The sequence below is a fragment of the Amblyraja radiata genome, chromosome 1, assembly GCF_010909765.2.
Source record: "Amblyraja radiata isolate CabotCenter1 chromosome 1, sAmbRad1.1.pri, whole genome shotgun sequence".
In the NCBI taxonomy this organism is placed as follows: Eukaryota; Metazoa; Chordata; class Chondrichthyes; order Rajiformes; family Rajidae; genus Amblyraja; species Amblyraja radiata.
In genome coordinates, this window is record NC_045956.1 from 10,316,457 (window position 1) to 10,344,346 (window position 27,890).

The following is a 27,890-nucleotide window of genomic DNA, read 5'->3' on the forward strand; positions in this document are numbered from 1 at the left end:
TTCTCCCTCCAACACATCTGCAGTCCCCCCTACACATCTGCAGTCCCCCCCTACACATCTGCAGTTCCCTCCTACACATCTGCAGTTCCCTCCTACACATCTGCAGTTCCCTCCTACACATCTGCAGTTCCCTCCTACACATCTGCAGTTCCCTCGTACACATCTGCAGTTCCCTCCTACACATCTGTAGTTCCCTCCAACACATCTGCAGTCCCCCCTACACATCTGCAGTTCCCCCCAACACATCTGTACACACATACATTCCTATAGTTACCTCCTGCAGATCTGTACCAAAGATCCTATGGGATCAGTTCCCTCCTACACATCTGCAGTTGCCCCCAACACATGATCAGTTCTCCCCCCAACAACTATGGGATCATTGATCTGTACTGCGCCGGCTCGGGACTACACATCCCATGCGGCCCCGCGGCCCCGGGCCCGGCCCCGCCCACAGGGTGACGCGCGATGATGGCGCTGCGGGCGAGCGGCCGGTGCGCGGGGACACTGGGCCGTTTAACGGTCGTGAGGCGGTGCGCGCGCCCAACGGCGGGAGGGCGAGACGGCAGCAGGTGACGTCACGCGCGCCCCCCCCCCCCCCCGCGCGCCCCCCCCCCCCCCGCGCGCCCCCCCCCCCCCCCCCCTCTGGGTCAGTGGCGCCGCCGACCGGCCCTCGCGGACAGCGCTGTCTGGCTCACGGCGGGGACACAAACATACATGGCAACTGGTCGCCGTGTGATATTGACAGTCTGTGATAAACTAGCAATTGTAACATCAGCAGAAACCATAGAACATGGGTCACATCCAGCTGATTGGTGGCATGCACTGTGTCTGACTGGCCATAGGCACAACATGCTGGAGTAACTCAGCGGCACGGGCAGCATCTCTGCAGAGAAGGAATGGATGGGTGATATTCCGGGTCCAGACCCTTGATCAGACTGAGAGTCAGGGGAGGGAGACATCAAAGAGGAAAATGTAGAATAAGTTCATTGTTAGCTCGGAGAAGATTAACATTGATTTAATTTGTCCTTTGGATGGAATTGACAGTCTGTGATAAATTAGCAATTGCAACATCAGCAGAAATCCACAAAAATGCAGCTTTCCATTTTTTTTTAGTATTTCCAGCATAGCAAGAAATGCCTACTATGTTCTGTTGTGCTGAAGCAAAGCAATAATTTCATTGTCCTATCAGGGACACATGACAATAAACTCACTTGAACTTGAACATTCCAATAAGCACACAAATGTTGACCTATTTGAGCAAACTTACCGTAGTCAGAGAAAGGTTACCAAATAAATAGAGAGCACATTATTTTAAGTATAATATCCTCCAGTCAGCCTTTTTTCTTATTAAATGTATCACACGCCTTTTCTTTCCTGGCTGCGGATAGGGGGGCAGTTTGTAGCTAACTATATTCAGTTTACCACAAGTGAAATTAGGTTTATATAGTACAGTAAATGCATTAAATACATTTTCAATTAACCTAATGGTTAAATGTTTACATTCTTAAGGCTATTTACATAACTTAATTTAAAATATTTTCTTTTCATAAACAACATGAAATACAAATGTATGAACATCTACTTATAATTTGGAGATTTAATTTAAGCAGAGGGAAAGATTTATTGTAATTGTGTATATAACGAATTGTAATTTTGATTATTGTTCTTGTTTCTTCCTTGTGCATTATTTCAAACTGCTTTTCTTTTAACAGATGGGAGGGAGTTGTGGGATTGGAAGTTCATGCTCAGCTATGTTGCAACTCCAAACTTTTCTCTGGGTCACATGTGCAATTTTCAGCACCTCCAAATTCATTGGTATCATATTTAGATGCTTCACTTCCAGGCACGTTACCAGTAAGTATTTCTAATTTTATTCATACTAATTAAGTTGAAAATAATAGCACTTTGTATTATCTTTTTTGGAACTAATTCCTGCACAAAACCTCTTATTTATGTAAGTTATTTGTTATAAATAGTCAGTTCTTATATTTATCAGGCTTGTTACTTTTGAATACAATGAAATATTAGGCCACTTACCTCTTAATATTATCTGAATAAGAAAATTATATAAGGAATAGGTCAATTATATTATGTCAAAACTAAATGAACTGTATAGTAAGATGAATATATTGTGGTGTTCATCAAATTGACACTTGTGAACAATATTGGAATGACAAGAAACCTGTAGTTTGTAAGAGCACTGAACATTGACATTCTGTAGTGTGTATACAAGGATCCAGTAAAACGTTTAACCACCATGTAAAAACAAAGAACTGCAGTTGCTGGTTAATATAGAAAAGGATACAAAGTGCTGGACTAACTCAGCAACTCGGGTAGCATCTCTGAAAGTTGAGTTGAATTTATTGTCACATGTACTGAGATACAGTGAACATCTTTTGTTGCGTACTATCCAGTCAGCGGAAGGGCAATACATGATTACAATCGAGCCATCCATTGTATACATGATAAAGGGAATAACTTGAATAATGTTTAATGCAAGATAAAGTCCAGTAAAATCTGATCAAAGATAGAGTGATGAATGCTGTGGTGGATGTTTGTGTAAATTTTTTATTGTGGTTGTGTGTTCTTTATTACTGTACCACTGCTGGCAACCCAAATTCCACCGACCTTGGTTGTGTGGCAATTAAATTATATCTATCTATCTATCTATCTGTCTGAGGGACTCCAATGAGATAGATAGTAGCTCAGGACTGCCCTCTAGTTGCTGGTAGGATGGTTCAGTTGTTTGATTATAGCTGCGAAGAAACTGTCCCTGAATCTGGAGGTAGACAAAAATGCTGGAGAAACTCAGCGGGTGAAGCAGCATCTATCGAGCGAAGAAAATAGGCAATGTTTCGGGTCGAAACCCTTCTGGACGTGTGTGTTTTCGCACTTCTATACCTTTTGCCGGACTTTCACATTCATGTTCTCTCGAGCTCCTGCCTGACCTCTGAGTTACTCCAGCACTTTGTGTCCTTTTAACCACCTTGAATTAGTCCTCAGTGAGAAATAAACTGTGGTTTCACTGACAAGGTTTGGCTATGAGTGAGTGATACCTGAATTGGAACTCCAAGCAGTCACTGATAGTTTGATTTAAGTGTGATTTCATGCAATATATGTCAATTTTGCAAGTTTTCTTGAACTCTTGTAGTGAGTTATTATCTTTACTACAATCTAAAAACAAAATAACCCATGTGAGTTGGATTTTATGTCACAATTTAGTTTTGCTGCAAGTTGTATAAAAACTGTTAACAATAATTTATTGTTGGACTAGATCAAAATATAAAGTAAAAGATAATATTTTCTGAAAACTGAGTGTTATTTTATAGATGCCCTATTTTACACCATACAAATAAGCTGCAATAAAAACAATGAAACACTTCAAATCTAAACACAATAAAAGTATAAGCCAGAGCAGTTGGTATTATATATTATATATTATATTATATATTGATATTATATTTCCTTCATTTAACCTGTTAAATTGTCCATTGTGATCTAGAATCTTTCGTTTTGTTTTTATATCTGACTAAAATTATGCAGTCTGGAGTTTGGCTCCAGAAACAGAAAATTCAGGAATCATTCAAGAAGTTAGGCAGAATTTGTGGAAAGGAAAACGACAGTCAGCATTTCAAGTCCAAAATGATTTGTCAGAAGTAATCCTCTATCCTGAGAAAAACTACCTAAGAAAAAGAGGAGAGAAAAAGTTTGGTGGAGATTTCTTAAATTATACAATGTTCCATTCACAGCTCCTCAGATGAGGACGCAGTCTTTGCCTCCAAAATCTCATATATAAGGGTTTTGGCCAAATCACTATTAACAATAATGCTTTACGGTGTCAAACAACAATTCTATCCAATGCAAGCGGTCTAATTGTTTACATTTAATATTCTATTGCATTGCTATTATCAAATACACCATCATTAATATTTTAAATCAGTATTAACCAGAAACCTAACTAGATCAGGCATGAAAACATTGTGACTAAAAGAAAAGGTAAAAGGTTGGATTTACCAAAGACAGGGCATCAACTCATCAGTGCCTCTTTGACAGGACTCCTCAAGTTGGTGACCTCTACTACTTGGGACAAGTAGGAAAAGAGTAGAGGAGCACTTCCACCTCCCAATTCATTCTAGGTTGTTTATAACCTGTACTTTAAAATCTATTGATATTTCCTCAGTTCAGACTTCTTCTGAAGAAGGGTCTCAACCTGAAACGTCACCCATTCCTTCTCTCCAGAAATACTGCCTGTCCCGCGGACTCCAGCATTTGTGTCTATAAAGGGAATAATGTTTAGTGCAAGATAAAATGTAAAGGTGGATTTATTTGCCATAGATTGAGTGCAGCAAAGATCGCCAATATGATTCCTGAGATTGCAGGCTTGGCTTGGCTTGGGAGAAACTGAATGGCTAGCCCTCTTCTTTAAATTAGAAGTTTAGAAGAATGAACATTGACCTCATTGAGATATACAAAATATTCAAGAGGATTCAACAGAATGAATGTCATAGAGTCATTGATTGATACAGTGTGGAAACAGGCCCTTCGGCTCAACTTGCCTACACTGGCCAACATGTCCCACCTGCCCGCGTTTGGTACATATCCCTCCAAACCTATCCTATCCATGTATATGTCCTAACTGTCTGTTAAACGTTGGGTTACTCCCAACCTCAACTACCTCCTCTGGCAGCTTGTTCCATACACCCACCACCCTTTGTATGAAAAAGTGACCCCTCCGATTCCTATTAAATCTTTTCCCCTTCACCTTAAATCTATGTCCTCTGGTCCTCGATTCACCTACCCTGGGCAAGGGATTCTGTGCATCTACCTGTTCTATTCCTCTCCCGGTTTAAAACACCTCTATAAGATCACCCCTTATCCTCATGCACTCCAAGGAATAGAGTCCCAGCTTACTCAACCTCTCCCTATGGCTCAGACACTCTAGTCCTGGCAACATCCTCGTAACTGCCGGGAGGATGTTTCCTCTGGATAAGGAGACTATTAGTCCCACAATCTCAAAATAGAGGACAAGGTATTTAGATCTGAAATGAGGGGACATTTCCTTACTCAGGATGATGAATTCGCTATCTTTTAATTGTGGAGTCTCAGTCAATGATTGCACCTATAACAAAAATAGATATGAGTGGAGTCTTGGGATATGGAGATGAGGCAGGGAAATGGGTTGGAAGAGAGACCAAGTGTCATCTTATTGACTGACTAAGCAAGTAATCACCCCTTTATTTTTCTCGTTCTTGTGTTAACTCAGCATCGACCAGAATAGAGTTATTTAGTTAATGATGGTAATTACATTTGTTTCTTAAACTATTATCAATCATTTGATGCAGAACCTGTTATGAATTGCAGCTTACATAAGAAAATCATAATTATATTTCTTCATTCTCAAAAGGTTCTAAATAAGCATTGTGTAGAAGGAGCTGTGAAGACAGCCTTGGCTGTAAACTGTACTATCAATAAGAAATCCACCTTTGACAGAAAACACTACTTCTACGCTGACCTGCCAGTAAGCATGTGCATTATTTCAATTCTCTTGGATTAAGTGGATAATTTTTTTTGATTTATTTCATTTTAAATGAATAATTTCGCTCAAATAGAATATTGTTGTTAGTTGATAAACTCGGCTGACAGAAGTGCAGCAGCATACTTGTTACAGAACGTTTAAATTTACAATAGAAACTAAACCTGGCTCTAAATGCCAAGAGGCTTTTATTGAATTGCATATATTTTCTCAAAGAGTATTTTTAATTTAATGCATAATATGAATGCACACCCTCTGGATAATATGGTCTTTGCCAATTCAGCAAAATGCACATGACATAGGTTCTAGGAGATGCATTCATCAAAAACCATACATTCTTGTGTTTTTCTGAAACTGAAATTGTCAAATATCAGACGTGGACGTCTAAATTTTACATACACTACAAATTCTGTTCCCCACACCACCAAATTCTTACACACCTAATAATAAAGATTTTTTTTCTCAATTTGTATTTTTTTTTTTAAATTGTTTTCCTAATTTTTTGCTTTGTTTTCCATTGTTTTGCATTCTGCTGCAAAGACAAGTGCTCAGCTGCATTTATGTTTGCCTTGCCTCCAACAGTGTCTGTTGGTGTGGTAATGTAGATATACTGAGAAAGGTGATGTGTGATCGTAGATTATTTTAAGAAAAATGCTTTTGACTTGATGTTGAACTATTAATACTACATGCAGAGTATTTCTGTATAAAGGATCCATGACAATTGAATCTGTGATTTTGATCTGACTTTTTGAAAGGTATTGTTTATGCCTTTAGGTCGGATATCAGATTACACAACAGAGATGTCCAATTGCCGTAGATGGAAACCTTGCATACAGCCTTTCTGTTGGGAAGAACAATATGATACCCAAGTCTGTACGAATCAAACAGATCCAACTGGAGCAAGATAGTGGCAAAAGCCTACATGATGATGCAAGAACTCAAACATTAATTGATTTAAATAGGGCTGGTAGGTGGGCCGATTTGATTTGTCATTGTAAGTCAGAAATATTGCTCATGTTAAGGAGGGAGCCATTGGCTTGTGGTTGCTTTCCCAAAGGAACTCTATGCTACAGGGTTTGATTCCTGCTCCAGACAGTTCCGGGTCTGAATTCTAGGTAGACAGACAGCGGGATATTAGTCTGATTGAATATGAGCCCAGGGATTGAATATGATCCCTCTTCCACATTGCCTGAGCCTGTAAAATATTTCAGTCATATTGAACTAACTACCCTATAACTTGATATAAAAATAATTTTGGACATGGAAGATGCTTTGATGCTGGGACTTTTATTTGGCCATACCTTGTTTCACTGTTTCAACATGGAGTAATTCTATAGGCCTTGCAAGAATGCTTTTTGGAGGATTTATGCTGCCAATGGTGTGTTTGGGTTCTTTTTCAAAACTTTGTCTATCCATGCTGTGCATATCAGACTGAAGGCATGTCTGAAGGCATCTCAGACATTTATAGTTGTTCACAAGATGAATTAGGATATGACAATTTAGGTCTCAACATTGTCAGAGTGATATCTAGTATAAGATGGAATTGACACTTTCTTTCCATTCCCAAGTAAGGAGTGCCGTGATTGTTCCACTAGATTAGTGCAAGTGCTGGTTTGAGGTGAATATGTTTGTGTGATGCCTAAAGAAAGTAGTGGCCAAAGAGATATATTCAATATTGCCATATGAATGGGACAAATGGGGGTGCAGTAGCACTGGAGGGAATGTAGCTGTCTCACCTCAGTACAATTTAAATCTTCAGTGCTGTCTGTACGTTCTTCCTGTAACCTTGTAGGTTTGCCCAGGTGCTGTGGCTTCCTTCCACATCCCAAAGATGTGGGGGTAATTAAGTTAATTGGCTGCTTGTAAATTATCCCTTGAGCAGATGGGTGGTAGCAATATCAGAGGGGTCTTATCTGGGCATGCGTGATGGAATGGTTTACAGGGAAACAAGTGGGGGAAAGGGATTGATAGAAACATAGAAAATAGGTGCAGGAGTAGGCCATTCGGGCCCTTCGAGCCTGCACCACCATTCAATATGATCATGGCTGATCATCCAACTCAGTATCCTGTACCTGCCTTCTCTCCATATACCCCTGATCCCTTTAGCCACAAGGGCCACATCTAACTCCCTCTTAAATATAGCCAATGAACTGGCCTCAACTACCTTCTGTGGCAGAGAATTCCAGAGATTCACCACTCTGTGTGAAAAATGTTTTTCTCATCTCGGTCCTAAAAGATTTCCCCCTTATCCTTAAACTGTGACCCCTTGTTCTGGACTTCCCCAACATTGGGAACAATCTTCCTGCATCTAGCCTGTCCAACCCCTTAATGGGATCTGTTTCCTAAGAACTTACATAGGCTTAGTGGGCTGAGTGTCTCCTCCTATGTTGTAAGGAAATATAACAATATCCTTTACTTTGGTGTCAATGTAGAAACATAGAATCGGCAAGGTGACCACGGTTTGCAAGATTTGACACAGTAGTATGATTTTGTTTGTTGTATTTCTTAATCAATTTTTTGTTCCCTCGGCATTTCATGGTTTTCAGAAGTCACCGAGTGCATTATCCTTCCATCTCCAAAGATTAGGTGGCATTTCTGATAGCCAAGGGTACCAGCGTAAATCCTAAAACTTACTACACAGACCTTGAATATAACTGGATCATATGTTATGATCCTAATGGACATGGCATTATTTCCTGTTTGCTGGCTGTACAGATTACTGAAGGACAACTAAGTTGCTGTTTTGTTTTGTGGAGACAGGTGGAGCCTGTCCGCTTTCCACATAATACAGTGGGACACACACTAGGTCAAGACTGTAATTGTATTTTGTGGATTCATATTACCTACTACTCAAGAGTCAAGAGTGTTTTATTATCATATGTACCGAAGCAGAACAAGAAAATTCTGACACAAGATCAGTGTCTCTAAAAATATGCAAGTCATTTTTTTATCATTCAAATAGTAAAATATTAACCACACTTTTCAAAAGCAGCAGGTTGTTTCCTTGCTGTTCAAGTACACAATCACATAGAAACAGATTGAGGTGCCGTTAATTTTCTTGCGGGGTGACTGTTTACCTTCATAGCAGCAACAATATTATTCAAACCATTTATTCGATTACAAATTGCTTTAGGATGTACAGACTTTCCGGCTTTCCCTCCCTTAAAATTATATATATATTTTTTCCTTCCAGGAGTAATTCTTAAATTGTTTGATTGCAGGGGTTGGTTTGATCGAGATTGTTATGGAACCAGATATGCATTGTGGCGATGAAGCTGCAGCAGCGGTTAGGGAGCTTCAACTTATTCTACAGACACTTGGGACAAGCCATGGAAATATGGCAGGTAAACATGTTCACTAAATCTGAAGTAGCGATCCTGTATTCACAAAGTTTAAATTTATGTTTAAATTTAAACATATGGTTGTAAACTGCTGTTTTGTTGGGAGGAGGGAGGGTTTGAACATCGTACATATTGTTATGAGCTTTTAACTAAAATGTGTAAGGTTGTGAAAAGTTTTAGTTGTTTGCACTGTGGGGGGCAGCAAGGATGCTATAATTGGCCATTTTGCTCATTAATTAGTGACAGGAATTGGGATTTGTTTACTGTGTATCACTTAGGGAGAACATTATTTGAAAAATGTTTTTTGTGTACATAAACCATTTATTTCAAACATATTAACTATAGTTTAAATTTAGTCGCATAGTTCTGAAGTCCAGAGGTACGTCACATTCTATCATTTTTAATTACTTTTCTACAAGCGTTCTTGAACTTGTCTAAACCTGTAGTCCATGGATGCACTTTCAATAGTTGTTACTGAAGTGAGAAACGTAGCAGATTTTGTTGGTCCCCATAGTACTGTCTCAGCATCATGCTGAATTTTCTTTCCTTCAAGTTTTGTTTTGTGGATACAGAGGGCCATATTGGCTGGCCGTTCGCAACCTACATTAGTATACTGCTATGGTTGTGCCCTTCAATGTCCCTGGAAGATTTGGTAGAATTCAAAGAGTGAATACTTGTAAAATAAAGTAATTCAGCTGATCAATGATATTTAATGGCAGATTAAAATTGATGTAAAAATTAAGACAATTAAAAAAATAAAGTTAGTTAAAATACATTAAGATGCATAAAGATCAATCCAAGTAAAATAATGTATAATTAATTACCGTTGCTCCTTTACCAGTAGATTGAGAATAACCAAAGAAATGAATGGGGTTACTGATGCTGCACAACATCAGACATGGGCTTGAAGGACAGTTCTCCAGAATAATGCTGGGCAATCTCAGCAAAACCAGGCTCCATGTAGACCACAGCAGCAGAACATAATGCCAGATGTAATATCATCTGTTACTCAATATGCCTCGGACTTGCAATTGGCATGTGTAAATCTGGGACTCGCTCCAATTGGAATAGTGAATGCCATGAGACTCCTTCAGAACCTCTGACAACGGCTTGGAAGATTTTCCCTATTATGTTTCCAGCACATAGAGTCAGTGCAGGATTTATTTCAAGGGAATGAAGTGGGGGAAATGATGCACATTTTCAATGGGAGAGCAATTGGAAAATAATAATCAAAATATCATTGTCTAAAATATTAGGCAAAGGATAAGTTACCAATATTATAAACTGATTAAACTGATTCTCCATTTATTATTAATACATAGCGTGAGAGATCATAACAATTAGAAATGGCATAGGCATCGTCTAGCGGAGGCAGAATTCATGGCTGTAATATCGATTTATAGTTTTGCATTTATCTTCAGTAAAATTGTAATGCTGCCACTTTCACAGTGAAGGAGAAGGCAGAAAAGCTATCACATGGGAAAAACTAGTGGTATTTAAAAGGCTGAAAAAGTAAAAATATCACCTGGTCCAGGTAAAATGCTTCTTAGGCAGTTAAGGGAAATGTGCATATCTTGAGGCAAAATCTTATATTTCACAATGGGGATCATTTGAGCAAATACATTTTTACACAGTGCCTGTGATCAGGAGCTTACTACTTGTAAATGTGGTGGAAACAAAATGAAAATGGACAGACACCTGAGGGATAAATAATTTACTGGACCACTGGAAAAGAATTGGGGATGAGACTGAATTACTTGCTCTACAGGGAGCCAGCAGGGATTTGGTTACTTAAATGGCCATCCCCTGTGCCATAATAATTCCATGATACAGCCTAATAGCTGCATTATAGATTAATTACTGAGAGCTGAAATGGACTTAGAAATTATAAGGATTTCTAATGATGGAGGGGATTATTAAAGAGAGAAAGATTGTTTGCAGATATCCAAAAGTGGTTGAGATACCACATTGCAGAGAAAACTAGTTTATAAGTTCTGCCAGAAATCAGTGGAGATTGACTGGTGAAAAGATAACTTATTTACATAATGTGTATGAAGGAACTGCAGATGCTGGTTTAAACCGAAGATAGACACAAAATGCTGGAGTAACTCAGCGGGACAGGCAGCATCTCTGGAGTGAAGGAATGGGTAACGCTTCGGGTCGAGACCCTCCTTCAGACTCTATTTACATCATGATTTGTTGCATGACCCTTCCCTGAGTTTATACATCACAAGTTAAAAGATCACATAACACGATGGGGATCAGGGTTCTTTATAAGTCTTGATCAGTCTAGAACATGTTACACAGCAGACATAATGGCCTGATCTGCTGAGTGGTATGTTACCTGAGCTGATCAGCTGCCTTCCCTTCAAGCGCACTCTCATTTAGAATAGAAACATAGAAAATAGGTGCAGGAGTAGGCCATTCGGCCCTTCGAGCCTGCACCGCCATTCAATATGATCATGGCTGATCATCCAACTCAGTATCCTGTACCTGCCTTCTCTCCATACCCCTTGATCCCTTTAGCCACAAGGGCCACATCTAACTCCCTCTTAAATATAGCCAATGAACTGGCCTCAACTACCTTCTGTGGCAGAGAATTCCAGAGATTCACCACTCTCTGTGTGAAAAATGTTTTCCTCATCTCGGTACTAAAAGATTTCCCCCTTATCCTTAAACTGTGACCCCTTGTTCTGGACTTCCCCAACATCGGGAACAATCTTCCTGCATCTAGCCTGTCCAACCCCTTAAGAATTTTGTAAGTTTCTATAAGATCCCCCCTCAATCTTCTAAATTCTAGCGAGTACAAGCCGAGTCTATCCAGTCTTTCTTCATATGAAAGTCTTGACATCCCAGGAATCAGTCTGGTGAACCTTCTCTGTACTCCCTCTATGGCAAAAATGTCTTTCCTCAGATTAGGAGACCTTAGGAATGGATCTCTGGGTGAAGTATTTGTCTGGGTAGCCAGCTCCCAACTGATCATAAAAACACAATGCATTTCCAGGTACAACAAAGGCTTCATTCTCTTTGCTTTGAGATTGTTAAGCCTTGTCCCCAGTTTACCAGTTATCACATTAAGCTGTAAAAAGCTGTCCTTGGGATTGAATATCTGTTTCTCTGCGATTTGCTCTCACAAGCACTATTAAAGATAATTTAAAAATATTCATCTAATTTAAAAATTAATACATAAAATATTGTCAAGAGACAAATACTTTTAAATTAACCCAAGTAATTAAAAAAATGATTTGTCTGTGGTTGAAATGAGTGGGCATGGTGAAAGAGCAGCAGTTTCAAAAGGAAGATTTTGCATTCTATCTGGTGGGAAATGTATGGAATTTTGCACTTGTCGCTGGACTTTGCAGTGAGTACAGGAACACACTATGGTTGTCTCGGAGAGAAACAAGCAGTTGTCTGGAAGTTTGGAACTTACAATTACACGTGAACGTACAAAAGTCACAGCCAGTTATGTTGGTAAAAGCCACTAGTTCTGGTGGAGCTACCTGCTGATGGGTCAATGATCCTGCACCAGTTATGAATTTTATAGGTTATGCAGAGTCCTATTTTGACAGCTAATTTCCCACATACATTAAACTTCTGACTTTGAGAATTGTATTTATATCTAATAAATTAAAAATAACACTGAACATTGTTTATGAAAGTAATCTGAGTTTACTGGTGGAGGATGGTTTCATACTATTTCATTTATCTAGCATATTAAAAATAGAGTAACTTAATTCCAAACCAATGTACTGAGGATACTTAAAAGCAGAACATTCTGAAAATACTTGGTGTTCAGCTGCTAAAGGTTTGGAAAAATCATAGTATCCTGCAAGAGTACAGTCTGAAGGAGGTCCCGAACTGAACGCCACCTATCCCTGTCCTCCAGAGATGCTGCCTGACTCACTTTTGTACCTGTGGTTCCTTGTTCCTACATAGTACCCTGCAAGTTGTGCAAGATTTTCTGACATACATTTAATGTAGTCTGAAATATATGAATCATGCCTAGTTAAATTTCCGCCTTTTGTATTATACTTTGAAGGAAATTGATTATAATTCTTCTGTGTAAAAGTGTCACGATTCAGTGGAATCTACATTGATAAAATCACTGTCCTGGAACCATAAGTAGATTGTATGCAATTAATTTGTATAAAGACTGATTGTAGTTCTATCTCATTTTCATTTGTACAGAGGGACAGTTAAGAGTGGATGCCAACATTTCAGTACATCAACCTGGGGAACCATATGGCGTGAGAACTGAAGTGAAAAATATTAACAGTGCCCGATTTCTGGCAAGAGCAATCGGTCTGTGAATGTCCTCCATCTGTTCTACTTTGTGTTGCTTGGTACTCTGTAACATTACCCTCTTAACAATGTTAAACTCCGTTCAAATGAGTATTTGTTCTTTGATCACGTGACTATAAAATCAAGTGCAATTAATTATTTTTTAATTTACTTGGAAAGCATTTTGGGAATGGAGATTAATATTATTTCGTTTGTTGGCTAATTGTAATATGCACTTTTCTTTATAACAGATTATGAAATTCAGAGGCAGATTGAAGTACTGGAGAATGGTGGGAAGATATTAAATGAAACCAGAGCATTTGATTATAAATCAGGGTGAGAACTTGTTTTGGACTTGCATATCTCTGTAAAGAACAGGATAAGTTAGATGTTATCGTACTCTATCTGGCTTAATTATTTTATTTTGCGTCGCTAAGCCATGCAGAACAGAAAGGTCCCAGCTTTTATCATTTTTTTCCATGTTGTGTTGGCTATTTCCCTGCCATTGCCGAGCAGATAACACAGATGGTTTTAGCATCTTTGAGCTCGGGAATGATCAAGCAGCATGTCAGCCTATGTTTCCACCCACTATGATGCTACTCACACCACTGGAGGCACATGAAAAACAAACACAGCTTCTTCCAGCTTTATATTCCCCACTATGATCCTCAAATGTGGTTTGGCCACTGTTTTGAAAAGTTGCCTGGTTACTTCTTGGAAATTATTTTGAATCTTTAGTACTGCTGCGATTTTGTAATCATTGATTGAGCATATTTTATTAGCTGTTTAACAGAAACATTCGGAAAATAATGAAAGGAAACCATCGAAATAGTCACACCTTAGTTTAACCATCCAAAAATATCTGAAGGAATCCCATTTGGTGTTAACAAATTCCACCGTCTTCTGAAAATATTTTCAATCTGCTGACTAGTTTGCATGTAATTTAAAACTAAAGTTATCTTTTATTTGAGTTTCCATGTTATTTGGTTCTGCCCTAACTCTTAATTCGGACTTACTTTTGTGGTATTTTAATTTTCTTACTCTACAAGATATAACACTGCTATTGGCAATGGCCCAGATCAATGGGCACCTTTGATTCAATTGATGTTTGATGACTATATTAGCCAAACCCAGCACATCTTTCCTTGTTAATACCATCTATTATCCACCTGGGTCCACCTCCGCCTACACATTCCTCTCCCAAGTTACACATCCTGACTTGGCAGTATATGGTGCTGCTTTACTGTTGCAGGATTTAAATCCCAGGAACATTATGTCCAATAACATTGTGCAAATGTGTTCATCAGAAATTTCAAGTTCAATTAAACAATTGCTCCTAATCTAGTTTTCAAATACTTCCGAGTTGCACAGTGCCAAAGCATGCTTTCATAAGTAAATTTTCTTTCTTGGAAGTAGACCTAGATGTTCATATTTACTGGTGTTAAGAGGTCCCAGGAACTGAGTATTCTGTGGCTAGCAGCAATACAGGTCTCAGCAGTACTGTATCATTTATACTTCATTTATACTAATAGCCCTGTCCCACGGTGCGAGTTCATTCCAAGAGCTCTCCCTAGTTTAAAAAAAATCAAACTCATGGTAAGCACGGAGAATGAACTTAGCGGGTACGTCAGAACTCGGGGACGTCTCTTAGCGCTAATGGCAGGTAAACACGGGAAGACTCGCTAATGGCAGGTAAGCACGGGAAGACTCGTGAAGATTTTTCAACATGAAGAATAATGTTCACGAGAGCCCCGAGTACCGATGAGTGGCCATTACCGTAAATCTCCGAGTTCGAATCAGGGCAAACTCGGGAGAGCTCTTGGAATGAACTCGTACCGTGGGACAGGGCTTTAAGAAGTAAATTGCGTAATCCGTTGTTAATCCTGTAAATGATTCTGGATCCAGATCCACTTGCATGGAATATTGTTGCAATTTTCAATGGTAAAACAAGAAATCAGCGTATTTATTTTAGTAAATTTAGAGAAACTTTAATGTGTTTATGAATGCATTTGATTTTCTTGAGAAGAATTTGCACTTGTTCTAAGAAATTAGCTCTTAAGAAAATTCTACATTTATTTTCAGACAGACCATATCTATGAGAGACAAAGAGGGAAAACAAGACTACAGGTACTAATGCATTGAAGAAAATGTATAGGCAGCTATGCTATAACGCAATAGTTGCGATCCTAAGAAAATTATAGAATACACGTTATAGAAAATTGCTCGAGATAAAACAATTATATTCTTGGGGGAAGGAGGTTAGGGGTTAGAGTTTCAGACTCTCAATAATTTATATTTCCCACAGCATTTTCAAAAGTAATATTCTTTTTAATAGCTTCCGTTGATTTTTATTACAGCAAGCTGTGTGTTACATCGTTTCTGCTTCTTCTTCTTCTTATTATTATTATTATTAGATTATTATTGCACGTGTGTCACTAGAACCGATTGCTTATCAATCTCAAGGGCTACCCGTGGTGAAACAAGCAGCCTGAGAGCTTAAGAAATTAAGGTGTCTGATCAGCACAGGGAGGTTCCATGAAACAGTATTTTCCCCTCAGACGCATTCCCAAAATAGCTTTTTTTCTGCTTGTCAACTTGCAAAGTAACTTTTAAGTGGTTCTCTCGTTCCTGAATGAAGTTGAGTTACAAGCAATTTGGCCCATGTAATATAGAGTGTTCCTAAATTCATCAATATGTTTTATCCAATTAGTATATGGAAACGTGTGTCAAAGCAAAACTGCCCGTACTTAATAAATATTGTGTTTGACACCAGTAATAATTGTTGTAAACTTTCAGGCTAATTATAAAGAAACATTTCTTTTTTTGTTTTTTTCCCGAAAGGAGTTGATTTTTTTTTCTCCAGTCACTGCTGATTTATACCATAATTACAATCTGCTGTGGATACATTTACAATTCATTTCTGTGAGGATACTTTGTATGCTTTTGGAACAATCAATTATAAGAATATTGTAAATAGTCATGAAAATGAAGTGACTGTTACAATGTAAGATGTAAAAAATATATATTACAGAAAATAAATTTGTATATAGATTTCTTGGAAGTAAAAGGTTCCTTACTACAAATGATATGTTGCAAAAATCTTCAGTTTCTCATCAATAATATTTTCTTTCATTTTCCATGTGAGTTTCAGCTAGGGGAGAGATTACTCTGATATAAATTAATCAATCCACTCTGAACATACCAATGAAAAGTTATGCATTAATGCATTAAAATGTACAATTACAAAATGCAACAACACTAAGATTGTGATGTTTTTGCAATAATCATAAAAAGCAGAAAATGATAGCAATTAAAAGTTCAGGTAATGGTGGTATTAATAAGTGTTGGTAAACTGATTTGGTGTTCAACTAACTTTGTGCATTTATCCTGTACTATGAGTAATTTGGTGAATAATATGTGTAAATGCTTACTATGTTTTTTCAACATCATGATTTAGCGATTGAATAATACGTGTCATGTATTCACTTTTAAACAGAGGTTTCCTGGAAGATTAGTTGCTTTCAGGCAAGCAATCCTTGTCCATTCTCTCTTGTTAAATAGAATGATATTTCTATTTTTTTACCACTGATTTTTGAAAATGTTCAATTAATCATCCTGCACATCCATCACGTCTTTTTTCCCACGGTGGAGATTTCTACAACTAGAAGGTATATGCTTAAAATGAGAGGGGAGAAATTTAAATTAAGTCGGGAGAAACTTTTTCACTCAGAGAATAGTTCATATCTAGAATGAATTGTCAGAGGAAACTATAGAGGAAGATATAACTATCTATTATATAAGATATAACTATATAAGATGTTTTCACACCTTACACTTCCTTATCTATACACTTCCTTATCTATGTACCGCCCATTCCCCTGACATAAGTCTGAAGAGGGGTCTTAACCTGAAATGTCACCCATACCTTTTCTCCTGAGATGCTGTCTGTCCCGCTGAGTTACTCCAGCATTTTGTGTCTATCTTCGAAGTAGATATAACTATCACTTTTAAAAAACATTTGAACAGATTAATGGAAAGGAGATGTTTATAGGGCTATGGGCCAGATACAAGCAAATGGGACTAGCCCAGTTTGCCAACTTTGTTGGACACAGTAGGCCATATAGCTCAAGGTGGGCACAATTTCTGTGCTACAGAGGTGACTCCAGGTGTAGAATAACATTTTGCAAACTTTTTTTGTCGGCCTCTGATTAAATATTTATATTTAAAATCAAAGAATATTAAAATGAATCAAATGTTTTGTATTTTAAAAAATGTTTCCCAAATATTTAAGGTTTATGCCAGAGCCAAATTTGCCTCCATTGATCATTTATGACAATGAGACACTACCTGCTAATATGAATCCTCAACAAGTGGTGAATATTGACAGTATTCGTGAACAGCTGCCTGAGCTACCTTGTGTTAAAAGAACAAGACTGGTGGAAAAGTATGGTATTCGTAATGAACACAGCTTCACATTGGTGGTAAGTAATTAGAATTGAATCTTTGTATTTAGACCTTATCAACTCAAAGATGAAAATGCTGAGTTTTAATTTATTTCACAATTGTACCGGTGCCATTTATTGTCGTTTGCATGTTATGTTGCAATAGTCTTAATCCATGGAGGACATTTTTTTTAAAGTAGGCATAGAAATGGAAGGCTTCCAAGAAGCTGAGATAGAACTGGGCCACGTAGACCATCCCCAGATTGATGAGTAGCTAACCTCAATTTAAAATCACAAAAATGCTTACAACTGCATTAGCAAACATCTGGCATAGAGATTTTTAGAATTAATAGTAACCATCAACTAAATTGCTGTTTCCCGCTTCACCAATTTTAGCACGCTCGCTTCGTGGGCTTCAGTGGAGGATGAATTTAAGAAGGAATAATGGGGAAAAAAAATTGAAAGGAGGGAATATTTTGTGTTGCTTTGTTTTACAGAATGAAGATGGGCTTGTACAATTCTATGAACGTGTTGTAGAACAGACCCAAGCTAGTCCAAAGAAGATAATTGGTTGGGTAATTAATGACTTCCTGGCACTCCTGAAGCAAGATAATTTCAAAGTTCACCAAAGGTGAGGTGTTTAATAGTTTTTTTGTGGACAATTTAACTTTTTTTTTGCTGTATTCATATAACTCTATCAGGAGGGTAACATTGAATACCTGCCAATGAAAGTATTAATGTACTAGTCTTTCTTGGGTTATCATTGAAATGGCTGTCTTAGAAATATTATCCATATAGAAACATAGAAAATAGGTGCAGGAGTAGGTCATTCGGCCCTTCGAGCCAGCACCACCATTCAATATGATCATGGCTGATCATCCACAATCAGTACCCGGTTCCTGCTTTCTCCCCATATCCCTTGATTCCGTTAGCCCCAAGAGCTAAATCTAACTCTTGCATGAAAACATCCAGTGAATTGGCCTCCAATGCCTTCTGTGGCAGAGAATTGCACAGATTCACAACTCTCTGGGTGAAAATGTTTTTTCTCATCTCAGTCCTAAATGGCCTCCCCTTTATTCATAAACTGTGACCCCTGGTTCTAGATTCTCCCAACATCGGGAACAATTTTCCTGCATCTAGCCTGTCCAATCCCTTAAGAATGTTAAATGTTTCCATAAGATTCCCTCTCATCCTTCTAAATTCCAGTGAATACAAGCCCATTCTTTCATCCCAGTTTCATTCCCGCCATCCCGGGAATTAACCTGGTGAATCTACGCTGTGCCCCCTCAATAACAAGAATGTCCTTCCTCAAACTAGGAGACAAAAACTGCACACAATACTCTGGGTGTGGTCTCACCAGGGCCCTGTACAACTGGGCCCTCCTTCCTCCCAAACTCAAATCCTCTTCAGTTTAGTTTAATTTAGTTGAGAGACGCGTCACGGACACAGGCCCTCCAGCCCACCGGGCCCGCGCCGACCAGCGATCAGCCGTTCACACACTAGTTTAGCTCCCTCTCCGTACCTATACGATCGACCATCTCTCCCACCGCTCTTGATGTTAGGGCCCTCTCTCTCCCCTTCTCCGTCCTCTCTGCCCCCGCACTTCTTCCCTCCCCCGGTTTTGGAGGCGTCTGAGGCTGGGGAGGCCGGGGGGGGGGGGTGGATGGGGCTTCTCGTGGGACGAGAGTGTTCCGGTTGAGACGGAGGGGCAGGGTGGGTCTGGGAGGGTTGCTGGGGCTGGGGGGGGGGGGGGGGGGTCAGGCTGGCAGGTCAGGGGACGATGACCAGACCTGGTAAGAGAGCACTGCTTTACATTTTACTGTAATAATTGGTATATTTACAACAAGCTCCAAAATATATTGTTTGTGCACCTCAGAATATAGTGCAATTGAGTAAACTGACAATGACAATGTGCGGGAAGGTATCTCAAAGCACATTTAGAAGAGTGTATGTTTAAGAAAGAACTTCCAGATGCTGAAAAAATCGAAGGTAGACAAAAATGCTGGAGAAACTCAGTGTGTGAGGCAGCACCTATGGAGCGACGGAATAGGCGACCTTCAGAAGGGTCTCGACCCGAAACGTCGCTATTCCTTCGCTCCATAGGTGCTGCCTCACCCGCTGAGTTTAGAAGAGTGTACATCAGATATGGAAAATTGGGTAAAATGAGCTAGAAAGGCATGGTGGGTGTGGGTGGGCAGTCGTCATTAAGAATAACCATGACTTGTTTGAAGACAACATGATCAACACATAATCCTCCAAAATTTTCGCCTCCTCCAACGGGATCCCACCACTAGTCACATTTTCCCATCTCCACCCTTTCCACCTTCCGCAGCGACCATTACCCCTGCAGCTCCCTGGTTAGCATTCCGTCCCTGCCAAACCACCCCTGCCCCTGCAACCGCAGAAGATGCAACACCTGTCGCTATACCTCCTCCCTCGACTGTCCAGGGACCCCAACAGTCCTTTCAGGTTAGGCAGAGGTTCACTTGCACCTCCTCCAACCTCATCTACTGTATCCGTTGTTCAAGATGTGGACTCGTACATCGGCGAGACCAAACGCAGACTGGGCGATCATTTTACGGAACACCTTCGCTCAGCCCGCCTGGACCTACCTGACCTCCCGGTTGCTGGACACTTTAATTCTCCTTCCCATTCCTACACAGACCTTTCTGTCTTTGGTCTCTTCCATTGTCAGAGTGCGGCTAAATGCAAATTGAAGGAGCAGCATCCTATATTTCACTTGGGCAGCTTACAGCCCAGTGGTATGAATATTGATTTCTCTCACTTCAGGTAGTCCAGGCATTCCCTCTCTATCCCTCCCCCCACCCAAGTCGCACGAGCTTCTCATTTTCACCCTACAAACAGCCAACAATGGCCTGTTTCCTTTATCATCCCTACTTTTTTGCATATCTTTCATTCATTGTTCTTTATCTCTCCACATCACCGTCTATCTCTCTTTCCCCTATCCCTAACCAGTCTGAAGAAGGGTCTCGACCCGAAACGACACCCATTCCTTCTCTCCAGACATGCTGCCTGTCCCGCTGAGTTACCCCAGCTGTGTGTGTCTATCATGATCAATAAGCAGCTTGATGAGATATAGTAGGTAAGAGCAGTAGGCTTGTTAATGGCTGGACCAAGGCTCCTGTTATTGTGAAAAAAAAAGCAGTTAAGAAAAGTAAGGCATTTTTGGAAGTTTGTGTGCAAAGTAGAATTGAAAGAATTTGCAATGTTATAGACAATAAAGTCTGAAGGATTGGAACCTTAGCAGAAGATGACTTGGGAAGATTCAAGTGCTAAGACAAGATTATCATATAATAATCAATGCAATTTTCCCTTTGTCAGGAGAAAGGAAAATAGTAAGAAAACTTAAGATGAAAGTGAGGAACGAGTTGAAATTGAAAGCCACCTGCTTCTGGATTGTTTTGACTTCAAATATAGTGCAAGTGATCTGTGTAGCAATGTTACAAAATTTTGAGATTTAAAAAAAATCAAGTCTGCAATTTATCCCATCAGATAAAGCATAAAAATAAGTTTAATTTGACACCTAATTCACTTTCATATCTTCAGTATTAAAAACGTTATTGCCATTTACATACTCGGAAATTAGCATCTTGTCCCTATTGCTTTTCCATTGACTTAACACAAAAGCTGTGATCGAGGACAGTCATAAGCCCATAACTTTCTTAAAAATTAAGAGAACTGAATGAAATTTTCAGTTATTATAGATTGAAGCATTCTGAAACAAATATGAAACAATCTTACTTGGATGACCTGAAATTAAAGCATATAATTAGTTAGTTACCTAATTGTAGCTAATTACAAAATTTAATTACTAGATCTAAACATCTATCCATTTCTTAAGAAAAGGTTAACATTTTTAAATAGCCTAAGTGTCCAAATAACATTCACACACGAATTCACAATATAACCTGATTTTTAAATCGCATGTCATGAATTTATAGGCCAATGGAAGAAATTTAGTGTTTAATTCCCGTAAATTAATGGCCATTTAAATCATCTTGCGAGTGGGGTTTTGTGGAACGCGATCGATTGGAATGTTGCAGTTGCGGTGAATTTAAACCCTATATCGGCAGGAAAAACACTGCCGGTTCGTATATTTACATAATCACATATTCACCGATGAAATTTGGATTAAAGTAATCCTAAGAAGCAAGTTTATATGTAAAATACACGACTTACCTTATGTTTTGTCCCATATGTGAGATCCGTCCCGTTGTCGGTGTTGACGGTGTTAGAAGTAGATTTTTATTTTACTCCAGCAATTAAATTGTCCTGCAGTTTTTTTTTTAAACTTCCGAGAACGGCAGTCGGAATGATTTTTCAGCATCAGTTAGTAGCCCGAGAAAATATATCTCGGACAGGCAGAAGAAAACGGCATTTTAATCCCGCCCCCCCCCCCCCAAAGGCGCCAAAGTCACGCACACGGCCAGTGGCAGAACTGCATTGCCGCTGAAAGTGAGTTTTGTAACATTGTAACCTGTCGGTGTTAGACCTGATCCCTTTTTAAGAATTTTTGCATTTTTTAAAAAACGTCAGCGATTGTTACAAAGAGTACATCTACAAGGGGCATGTAAAATTGAAATAAGTAAAGGTATTGGTCTCTTATTTGCTTTCTGGTCAAACACTGTGTAGGCTACAATTTGGGACAAGATTGCATTCAAAAAATTGTTACTTGTGCCGTCCCTGTGGAGTACATGTTTTATCTCTTTTTTTTGCCAATGAGTTTTATCACCCCTGCATAATTTTGATGAAAATATGACATTAATAAACCAGCCTCCGAAATGGCGTAAACGGTTGCTAAACCTCAATTCTACACTTTTACTATTTTATATATGTAGTTGGATTTTGTATGCTTGTGATTTTAATTTGCTAATTTACTTTCAACGTTTAATTTCTGTCGGTGTTTTTCAGCCCCATCAGTCCCACTGATATGGCGGAAGTGCTTAATCTCTTGGAAGATAGATTAATATCTTCCTCAGTAGCAAAACAAGTGAGTTAATAGAATTTCTGCATTGTGACTGATTGGCAGTAAAGGAGAGGCTATTAAAAATGTTTTTCTTAACTTCAAATAAAATGCAATTACCAAAACAATTCTCACTTTTTTTTAATAGATTTTGATTTTAATGATACAATCTTGTGAGTTAAAAAAAAAAAAAACCCCAGCTGTGATTAGGAATAATTAAGAAAGAGTTGCAGCTGTGAAGTGGGATGATACAGTAGAGGGTATGGTTTGTATCAAGGGACAAAACAACCCGTCATACTGAGTGTGACTATAGCCCGTCTCCCCTCCTAATAGACAAAAGAAGATGAAAGAGCAAAACTGTTTCGAAAGTTCATAAGGTAACGCAAGTTGAGGATTTCAGTCTATCTAACATTAGTTGTGACAGTATAACCATATAACAATTACAGCACGGAAACAGGCCATCTCGGCTCTTCTAGTCCGTGCCGAACACGTATTCTCCCCCTAGTCCCATCTACCTGCGCTCAGACCATAACCCTCCATCCCTTTTCCGTCCATATACCTATCCAATTTATTTTAAAATGATAAAATCGAACCTGCCTCCACCACTTCCACTGGAAGCTCATTCCACACAGCCACCAATCTCTGAGTAAAGAAGTTCCCCCTCATGTTACCCCGAAACTTCTGTCCCTTAATTCTCAAATCATGTCCTCTTATTTGAATCTTCCCTACTCGCAATGGAAAAAGCTTATCCACGTCAACTCTGTCTATCCCTCTCATCATTTTAAAGACCTCTATCAAGTCCCCCCTTAACCTTCTGCGCTCCAAAGAATAAAGACCTAACTTGCTCAACCTTTCTCTGTAACTTAGTTGCTGAAACCCAGGCAACATTCTAGTAAATCTCCTCTGTACTCTCTCTATTTTGTTGACATCTTTCCTATAATTAGGCGACCAAAATTGTACACCATACTCCAGAATTGGCCTCATCAATGCCTTGTACAATTTAAACATTACATCCCAACTTCTATACTCAATGCTCTGATTTATAAAGGCCAGCACACCAAAAGTTTTCTTTACCACCCTATCTACATGAGATTCCACCTTCAGGGAACTATGCACAGTTATTCCTAGATCCCTCTGTTCAACTGCATTCCTCAATTCGCTACCATTTACCATGTACGTCCTGTTTTGATTTGTCCTGCCAAGATGTAGCACCTCACACTGATCAGCATTAAACTCCATCTGCCATCTTTCAGCCCACTCTTCCAAATGGCCTAAATCTCTCTGTAGACTTTGAAAATCTACTTCATTATCCACAACACCACCTATCTTAGTATCATCTGCATACTTACTAATCCAATTTACCACACCATCATCCAGATCATTGATGTACATGACAAACAACAGTGGACCCAACACAGATCTCTGAGGCACCCCACTAGTCACCAGCCTCCAACCTGACAAATGGCCATCCACCATTACTCTCTGGCATCTCCCATTCAGCCACTGTTGAATCCATCTTGCTATTCCACCATTAATACCCAACAATTGAACCTTATTGAACAATTGAATCAAAATAGAAGAAGCAATATTCTTGAAGTGCATTCCAAAGATCATCATATAGCCAGCTCAAAGTAGTCAGACAGAGGCTGAAAAGATCACAGTGGCGCAAGGATTGGAGGCGGTGATCATATTTTAATTAAATTCAGGATAAATATGCAAAAGGACAAAGATATATCAGAAATATAAATCTTAAATTCAGACAGTATTACAAGGTTGTATGATTTAACAAAGTGGATGTAATGTGCTCATTGAAAGTGAATTGGTGTCAGATCTGTCAGAGGCATTCAAGAATGAGCTAATGAAAATTTAGAATAAATCTGTTTTTTAATAAGAGAAGCTCTCAATTAGAGTCCCTTGTGTGTGTGTGTGTGTGTGTGTGTTGAACACATCTGGTAGGTAAAAAAGGAAGAGCTTATGACAAATCCATGAAACAGCAGAAAGCCAGAATATGGGAATTGCATATAGGAGGTGATATTTTAAAAGGAAGTCAGAAAGGCAAAGAGGGTGGGTGAACAAGTGTTGGAAGATGCCCTCTATGTGAATTATAATGGAAAGAGTAGATTTTATTAGAACCACAACAGCTGCCCAAGAGTGGAGCTAGAATTTGTGCGTGTTTATCAATACCTTGCACGTCTTCATGAAAGAGGATAACATTATAGACACTGAGATGGGCAAGTGTAAATATTGGAAATGATAAACAGAGAGAATATTACGAGCAATGTTGAAAGCATATAACCATATAACAATTACAGCACGGAAACAGGCCATCTCGACCCTTCTAGTCCGTGCCGAACACGTATTCTCCCCTAGTCCCATATACCTGCGCTCAGACCATAACCCTCCATTCCTTTCCCGTCCATATAACTATCCAATTTATTTTTAAATGATAAAAACGAACCTGCCTCCACCACCTTCACAGGAAGCTCATTCCACACAGCCACCACTCTCTGAGTAAAGAAGTTCCACCTCATGTTACCCCTAAACTTCTGTCCCTTAATTCTCAAGTTATGTCCCCTTGTTTGAATCTTCCCTACTCTGTGGGAAAAGCTTATCCACGTCAACTCTGTCTATCCCTCTCATCATTTTAAAGACCTCTATCAAGTCCCCCCTTAACCTTCTGCGCTCCAAAGAATAAAGCCCTAACTTGTTCAACCTTTTTCTCTGGATTACTATGGATTACTAGACATGGATAAAATATATCTTGTGCTCTTAAGAGAGAAAATAGTTCATGCTCTGACTCTATTATCCTTTCGCTGCAGATGTAGTGCAGTAAGACTGGAAAGTTACTGATATATTAATGTTGTTCAAAAGTTAGGAAAGGGACAGATCAAGTAACTGGACGCCCGACTGATCTTGGCAAATTGTTGGTAACAATTCTGAGGAAGAGCGTAAATCAGGTTTTGGAAAGGCACGGTTAATCAATGACTGTGGATTTGTCAAAGGAGGTTCTGTCTGACCTGAACATTTTAGGGATGTAAAAAGGAATGTATCAGTTTTGACATTAAATATCAGTCATCTCTTCAGCCTTAATGGACATCAGAGCAGAACCTAATTCCTTTATGGATGTGCATCTTATGGAGGGCCGAAGTTAAATCTCTCCTTGCTTTCCCTAAATGTGCCGTGGATGTTTATGGTGAGCCTACTGAACTTTCATCTTTGATAAATGGCACAAATGGTCAGATTTTATTTTTGTGCAGCTACTGATTAAAGGTGACAATGTATGAGGGAGACTTAATCTACAGCACATAATGACATTTAAAATAAAACTAATTTGCACCATCCAAGGAATCTTGATATGGTTTGGATCATTCATTTGATATGAATAATTCTGGATAATACTCTTATGGAACTGTACTTTCCCCTTGAAGATTTGAACAGTGATATATTTTAGTTCTGGTTCTGGATTTGTAGGTACTTGTTGAACTGTGGAAGGGCGATGGTAAAACTGCAACCCAGATAGTTGAACTAAAAGAATTGGGACTGATCAAAGACCAGAAGAAATTAGAACAGATCTGTCAAAGTGTTATTGAAAATCATCCTACAGAAGTAAGTTATTTCAACAGTTATTGCTGCCTTTTATCTGAATGCCGGAATGAGGAAAATAAGACCGGCCAATCATGCAAGATCTAAGTTTGTTCCTTGTTAATATTGATATCACAGTAATTTCTCTACTCTCTGCTGTGTAGAAACATGCAATGGGCAAATGAACTATCTATACGTGATCTCAGCAATTCACACAATGTAATAATATGGTTTGTTTAGCCTTGCACTGTTGTTAAAATATGGTTTTGAGTAATTTTGTAGGCATGTTGTATGTGACTATGCATATAAAGCCCGTATCACTATTCAAAGAGATCAGCCATGATTGATTTGTAATCTAACTGCATTTGCATGCTTTTCCCTATACTCAGGGCTTTTGATTGACGGCAATCTATTAAGCACAATTTTTTTAAATAACCTGATTGTGTGAATTATTTGCAATAGAATTTCAAATTCTTCAAGGAAGGAAAGAAATTATTTTTTTCGTATCCAAAGAGGAATAGGTGAGAAAGGAAGATACATTTTTGCACAGATAGAGGTGGGCGGGGATGAGTTGGATCATGGTCACAATTATTCTGGGGTCCATAAGGTCACCTGCAGTGAGAAGGGACTGGCAACAAGATGCATGTACACAATTTAAAGGGGACCGCCTTGCACAAGGGTATATGTACCAGACTTTATAAGGAGGCAAACTAAGACCTCTCCAGAAAAATCCAAAAAACACAAGGCACCTCTGATAATTCACGATTCCATTGCTTGGAAATCCTGATGATTCAGCATCCAGCTCGCTGTGGGTCCATTTCCACAGTTCCTTTGCATTCTCCTGATTCATTGAAAATGTATTCCACTACTCACTACTGTGTAACATCTTTTAAAAATATTAGTGTTTTTATAAGAATGATATACAATGGTCCAAAAAAATTGCGAGTGTTGCACCACCAGCCCTGAAGGTGCCAGGTTAGTGCAGTTTTACTTTAATAGTGATAGTATGATAACACATGTGTTTAGTCTGGTTTCATGCAACTGTTCCTTTCAATTCTAGGTTTCTGAAATACGGCAAGGAAATTGGAAAGTGATAAACAAACTGATTGGCCAGGTTCAGAGAGCAACACATGGCCGTACATCCCCTTCACTGGTGAAATCCATTTTAGAAAAGAAATTGTCCTAAAAGTTGCAACCACATCAATTAAGATGGATGGCAGAGCTTGTTGAGATTTTACATTTGCAAGCCAATCTGTTACCATAGCTTTGGGATTGCATCCGTCATACAAGAGATTCTGGAGATTCTGCTATAAACGGAGGTTAATGATGCCGTATAATTTTAAAAGTTGTGTCATCTGCATTATTTGCACAGAGATGTTTATTAATATAATGATGAATTGCAACCAGATTGTGCACCAGTTATGGAAAATATACTAGTTTTCAATAAATGTAAATAAAATGATAAATAAAATAAGATGTATCTGTATCATTCAATTACTTATGCCATTTTTGCAGTGACAGCGTTTGTTTTGTATGTGGACAATTGTGAATACAAATCTCTTTGCACAGTGACCTGGTGAACTTGGTGGCTGAGATCCAGCATGGGGTTTCTATTCACAAAACTAACTTTGGAACAGCTTTTCTGTGAACTTGGATTGACGGAAGTTCGAGCCACAAACTGCAGTTTGAATTCCTTTTCTACTGTTGCTGTCCTCAAAAGCTGGCAC

At 38.9% G+C, this 27,890-nt stretch overlaps 1 protein-coding gene across 4 annotated transcripts; it reads left to right on the plus strand.

Annotated features, from left to right (window-relative positions):
- Window positions 1–451: 451 nt before the first annotated feature.
- Window positions 452–27,657, plus strand: gatb (glutamyl-tRNA amidotransferase subunit B). Of its 4 annotated transcripts, none has more exons than XM_033017600.1 (13): window positions 452–569; window positions 1,713–1,854; window positions 5,405–5,518; window positions 6,308–6,500; window positions 8,755–8,877; window positions 13,063–13,176; window positions 13,407–13,491; window positions 15,238–15,282; window positions 17,447–17,636; window positions 18,095–18,228; window positions 22,530–22,608; window positions 26,053–26,187; window positions 27,224–27,657. In XM_033017600.1, exons 1-13 carry the CDS (start codon window positions 466–468, stop codon window positions 27,347–27,349), a joined length of 1,584 nt encoding a protein of 527 aa, XP_032873491.1. In that variant the 5' UTR covers window positions 452–465; the 3' UTR covers window positions 27,350–27,657. The 4 variants fall into 4 exon arrangements, with proteins under 4 accessions (XP_032873491.1, XP_032873502.1, XP_032873511.1 ...); XM_033017611.1 differs by having other exon boundaries at window positions 452–563; window positions 1,710–1,854; XM_033017620.1 differs by lacking the exon at window positions 8,755–8,877.
- The last annotated feature ends 233 nt before the right edge of the window (window positions 27,658–27,890 follow it).